The 6,016-nt window shown below is 33.2% G+C and overlaps 1 protein-coding gene across 1 annotated transcript in view; it reads left to right on the top strand.

Moving 5' to 3' along the window:
• Positions 1 to 6,016, top strand: part of LOC106469895 (RNA-binding protein lark-like) — a 32,392-nt gene that overhangs the window by 2,138 nt on the left and 24,238 nt on the right. The window contains exon 2 of the mRNA XM_013930416.2: positions 2,419 to 2,458. Coding sequence (XP_013785870.2) covers positions 2,450 to 2,458 — 9 coding nt within the window. The 5' untranslated portion in view covers positions 2,419 to 2,449. The remainder of the gene's footprint in view (positions 1 to 2,418; positions 2,459 to 6,016) is intronic.

Raw genomic sequence — 6,016 nt, 5'->3', positions numbered from 1 at the left:
TTGCTCAACATCATGAAAATTAAACCTTATTTTCAATAAGCAATCCTGAAAATATTTGGGGGTGCTTAACTTTTTTCCAGGTGTATATGTTACCACCCTTGTATATGTTCTTTTTGGATCTGTGAACTCAAATATGCCTTTTTCTCATGCAAGTTATGTACAACCAATTCTTTATTGTCCTTTGAAAGAGAGAGAGAGTGTGTGTGTGTGATATATTTAAAAGTAAAATGTTTACATTTTAAAGGGAATTGAGATGTGTACTTCTGGTTTTAAACACATTGTTTCCTGCTCTCCCCACATCTGGTATGCCTCAGACTCAGCTGATCAGTTTCCAGGCAGTTTGTTCAATATAAATCAAAAGGGGTTATTGTTTCTTTGTATTTCTAGTTAGGCTTCATCAGAGTATTGTGTTTAGTGTTCGATTCTTTACTTTAAGAAAGACAGTAACTTCTTGATAAAGGTTCTGAGGAGGGCTTGCTTCGGCCCCTTTATGTCTTCTATCGAGTAGTCTGAGCAGTTGCTCGGCATCTTCATGATCTGGGGTTGAATTTTCACTACTACATAGACTACTGGCTTCCTGTGGCTCATTCATAACTAGTCTCGCTTGGTTGTGTTCGTATGAGATCCCTTCAGTAGGCTTTTCACAATCAATGGATACCTTGTGTGGGATCCTCTTTCTACTCCCATTACCCTTCCTCTTACTCTGCGAGACTATCTGCTTTGGTTTTTGGTCAAGGCACATACTTCAGTAGGCATGCCACTTTCTCCCTACCATCTGTATCTACATCTTTTCACGGATGCATCCCTGCAGGGCTGGGGTGAATGGGACAACCACCAGGAAGTTTTGAGGCATTGGTTTGTGGACAAAAGTGCTTTACATATCAATGTTCTTGAATTTTTAGCTGTACGTTGGGCATTGAATCACTTTCTTCTTCTCACTTTACATTTTCTGGTGATGGTTCATTCTGACAATTCTATGGTGGTAGCACATATCAATCACAAAGGGGGCACCTGGTCAAGATATCTATGTTTTTGGACATTGGATCTCTTATACTAGGCCCACATGCAACACATTTCATTGTGTGACATGTGCTAGGTGCTTTCAGTCTTATTGTGGATTGTCCTTCCCACCCCGACTGGATATATCTGACAAAGTGATCATTAGATTCCCCTAATTTTAATGGCATTTTGCACTTGGTGGGGTTCTCCCCACTTGGATGCATTGGCTATGAGCCTCAATGACAAGTTACCTCTCCTTTGGTTGCTCTGGTGCTCCATGTCTTCAGCTGAGATTAGTTCCAAAAATATCTTTATGTTTATCCTCTTATCTGATAACTTCATCGGGTGATCTCGGTCATCCATACCACTCCTTGTCGGGTCCTTCTGAATGCGCCTTATTGGCCAGCTCAGCCTTGGTTTCCATGGATACAGCACCTGCTACTCTCCCCTCCTGTACCTCTTCCGTTTTCTCCCCATCTTCTTGGTCGCCGGTCCTACATCCTGCCCTTCACATCCTACATCTTTATGCCTGGCTTTTATCAGGACCTTGGGGAGGAGATCAGGTTTTTCTCGTCGAGTTGCTTTCTTTTTAGCTGGTTCCATATGTACTTCTTCCATTAAAAATTTTGCATGTGGAGGATATGAAATAAAATAATTTTTTTTAGGTTTTATATATATATATATACTTGAATCATTAAAAAATCATAAATTACTACATTAATACCGCAGAATTCCACTATAATTTATCAAGCTTAGTAACTAAGATGTATTTTAGTCTAAAAAAAATAGGAAATTTCGAGCAAATGAAAGACATAACCTACCTCCTTGAAATATGGGTTCAATTGGTTATTCATTTCATATAAAGAAGTAAGTGTATATAAGGGAGCATTTCCCAAAATGGAAAGAGATGGGTGGGGTGCCACTGTGTTTGATTCTATTACATGAGCAATATGTTAGCAAATTGAAAAGATAAGACGTTCTTATTTTATATTCCAGCTTGTCAATATTGGTAATTTGAGTTCCTAATTCGTACGAAACTATAGACTTAGTATTTTGACATCTAATTTGAACCAATGCTGCATTCAACATATCACATGACACACAAAAATTAATGTTTATCTATGTTTTTTTAAAATATGTATGTTACTAAAATTTGAATTATAATCCACAGTTTTATACCAAAGTTATTGACATAAATTAATGAAATAGTAGTTTAATAAAATTTTGAATGCTAGTCAACAAATGAGATGACATGGTGGCTTTTCACCTGCGACTGGTCTCAAAAGGGTTAAGAAGAATCTTGTAATGGGAGAAAGGTTTAGAGAAAAATTAATTTAAACAAATTTCTTTGGTTTTGATAGTTTTATGTTTATTGTATAAGAAGTATAGTATAATGTAGGATTATATTTTCTCTTCCAGGTTCCCGAGTTAGTGACTTAAGTTATAGCAAATGGCACCAGTAAGTACAGTATTTTCCCAGTTACAAGCTTTCTATTCAATTTCATCTTAAGTGTACAATAGAATAAAATGGTGACTAACCTTTTCCATACACAATACTTTTATGTTACTAGAGCTTGTATTATTCATTTTCACACTAGCATTTTTTGTTTTGTGAGAAGAGAACTAGTAAATATTTTTATTAAAGACAAATATCTTCTAAGTGTGTAAAGCAGGTTATAATTTATTAAGCAATGGTCAAGGCGAAAACATATCCCAAAAATGTGTAAAGCAGGTTATAATTTATTAAGCAATGGTCAAGGCAAAAACATATCCCAAAAATGTCTTCTTATATTTGAAATACAGATAGTATGTTTTGTTTTAAATATTCACCATTTGTACTCAGTTTTTTCTTTTAATGAAAGCATAATGCTTTACATTTCTCATCATTGCTAATGGATAAAATAGTGATGAAATTAATACAATGGAGATTGGAAATTGGCAAATCGATTTCACGCATCGTTCAACTTTATCATAAGTATTGTATTTAACCCTAGGCTCCATTAAATCAAAGCCACACCAAACAAGTTAAAAAAAAGAGACAATAATAAGCAATATTCTTGTCATAGAAACCAAGATTTGTACCAGAATCTCCTAATGTGGACTAAATAACAGTGTATAAAATTGCATCAAACAAAATTTTGAGGTATAACCAATCAGACTCAATACTACCAGGGAACGAGCCAGATTCCCAAAACAGGGTGAAGCTGCTTCTCCCTCCAGGTGCCAATGAGTAGAAGTTTTTAGAAATGGTAGACTTCACAGTTCTGTATCAAACAATGTTTAATAAAAGAAATGTGGTTTATTTAAGAATTAATTATTTCCATTACATAATTTAAATTAGTTGATTATTTTTCTGAGTTGTGACTCTGATTATGCTGAATAAACTTCAATAGATAACAAATAATGATGAAAATATATTGAATATTTGGAATAATCAAAAACTGTAATTATGAGACACTAATTTTGATTAGTTGATTATTTTATGTGACAATTATTAATGAATCAATTCTCATAGGTAAATGAGTTAATTGCCCAGCTTTAGTAATAAGTTGTTCGTAGTAGTTGAGGCTGGCAGCATACAAGAGTTTAACACAGCAATAGTCAAGTCATACACTTTATAACAGTTTAACAGGGCAGAAGTCAATTCAAGAACCTAACAAAAGTTTAACATGGCAGTAGTCAAGTTAGGCACTTAACAACAATGTAATAGGCAGCATATGTGATCTGAAAAATAAAGGGTGTGTTTAAATTATTGTTGTTGTTTTTTCAGAAGTGGGTATGCTATGAAGGGTGAAATGATCCTTTATGTTGGGAATTGGTGCCTATTTTTTTTTAGCTTGCTTAAAATTAAGGTATCCAACCAAAAAGAGACATAAAGATGGTATCTAACTAACTGTTTATGCCAAGTCACACACACATGGTGTTTGTTGTCAGGCATTTTACAAACACAAATAGCATTTCAACCACAACCTGTCATATACCATCCAATCTGAAGAGCACTGGCAGTGTGTGAAAAGCTTTATCAGGACTGGATGTAGCAGCTGTAATATGGTTGACTATTACTAATATACACTCTTTACTTTTACTTGGAAGTTGTTACTAATATTGAACTGTGGGGGAATCTAAGTAGCATTTATAAGAACTTGTAATGTTTATCAGTTAAAGATATGTTGTAGTTATTTTTTTTGTTTTTGCATATTGTGAAATAAAAAGACCACAACTAAAATTGGAAGCCGTTATTCAGCTAAGAAAAGTGTACCTGAATTAATAGTCAATTCTATTAGCTTGTTTGTAGACATGTACCAGTTTGTTAACAATTAATCAGTTGAAATGCATATTAATAGATGATAATCAGTTTAGGATAACAAACTGATATGTTAAAGGCAAAAATATTCAACATCAAAGAATTAGTCAATGAAGAATTGTAATCTAAACAATGCATACTAATTATGGACCTTGTAAATATGCATAAATTAAATTATTTATTGGCCTAATCAGGCAACAAAATATTCATTAAAGAATGCCATTCTGAAGGTGGAGAATGTGGGTATTGACTTTTGAGGCAGCTCGGTGTTTGTGAATTACTTCATTTTAACCTTACTTTGGAGTCCAACTGATACTGCTGCCAGTTTTTGGTGATCTTAACCCTTTCAATGTGCAATTAATTTTCAGGCTAATTTCCAAAAAATGTCAATTATCCACCAAAAAATAAAAGTATGAATTTGATTCTTTGTATTATTTTTTCAATATTGAAAGAAGCCGTATTTTCTATATCTGATATTAATATTTCTTAAAAACCATATTGGATAGTGAAAAATAATGATTTAAACAAAAAATTGATGAAAATGAGAAGAAAAGTGTTCTCCAGTAAATGGCATAAATATAGGCAAAATCAAGTAAATAAGAGGCCAAAATCACTACAAAATATCAAATTATATAGATAACAATATCCAAGGTATAAAGAAGCTGTCTTCATATAGATTCTATATATGTTCCTGCAAGGTTGGCAATTTTGAAAAGAGGCACATAAACATTCAGATTTCACTGTGTAAAACACAGATGGCAGCATGAACGCAGGTTTCATGAGTGTTCCGCGTGTTGCAGTAGAGGGAAACTATTTCGTAGCCATGGAGTAAATTTGAATTTCACAGTCAGTAGCTATAAATGTTTATTTGGATATATCCAAACTATGTAGCAAAAGGGTTAATGACAGCTTAAGTGAGCTGTACAGTCAGGAGTGAAGCAGGGAAACTTGTTTTTCTGTTTGATAACTAGTAATCACTTCACTGGTGATTACTTATTGTTATTTTGTGCAGAGAATGATTATTAAATGACCTAGTTAGCATTTTGCAACCTTTTTCAGGCTCTATTCTACAAACTAATTGTTTGACAGTGTAACTATAACTTTCCCCTTTATGGATGTGGATAAACCATTGTGATATATTTCTTTGTGTATCTGGTTTCAAACATTTTAACATTTCTGTAAAAAACTTTTGGCTACCTTCAGAGGGTAATAGTGTCACACCATGTTAGGAAAGTAATAACCAAAACTAAATGTGATCAGCAAATGATCAACTTTGAAATGAGAACACTGTCTTTTCATGATAACCTGTGCAAAATATACCACAATAAACAACATGAAATGAATACATAACTAATAATATACTGATATTTGAAATTATGGTTTGATATAATTATCCAGACTGTGTTTAATATTTGCCTGTTGATGTTTTAATTTTGTAAATTATAAATTATTTTACTGTTAGTTTTGGATTTGTGAAGTACTAAATATTAAAAGGCACTGACCAAGTTTTTGTAGATCATTCATGTAAACAGAGTATTTAACTTTCGTAAATGAATATTTAATTATAATTTTGCTTTTTCAACAAATTTTTTTTTTTACACACTGAGTGTTAACTGTTTCAGCCCAAACTCAGTCCCTGGGAACGACCTCGTAACCATTTTGTGCTTGTTATAGTTTTCATGCTATAACTTTTAAAATAGCAAGCAAATGTTA

Source organism: Limulus polyphemus, unplaced genomic scaffold, assembly GCF_000517525.1.
Source record: "Limulus polyphemus unplaced genomic scaffold, Limulus_polyphemus-2.1.2 Scaffold3713, whole genome shotgun sequence".
In the NCBI taxonomy this organism is placed as follows: domain Eukaryota; kingdom Metazoa; phylum Arthropoda; class Merostomata; order Xiphosura; family Limulidae; genus Limulus; species Limulus polyphemus.
Note: the sequence above shows the minus strand (reverse complement) of the source record. Positions and strands in the feature narration are given on the sequence as shown.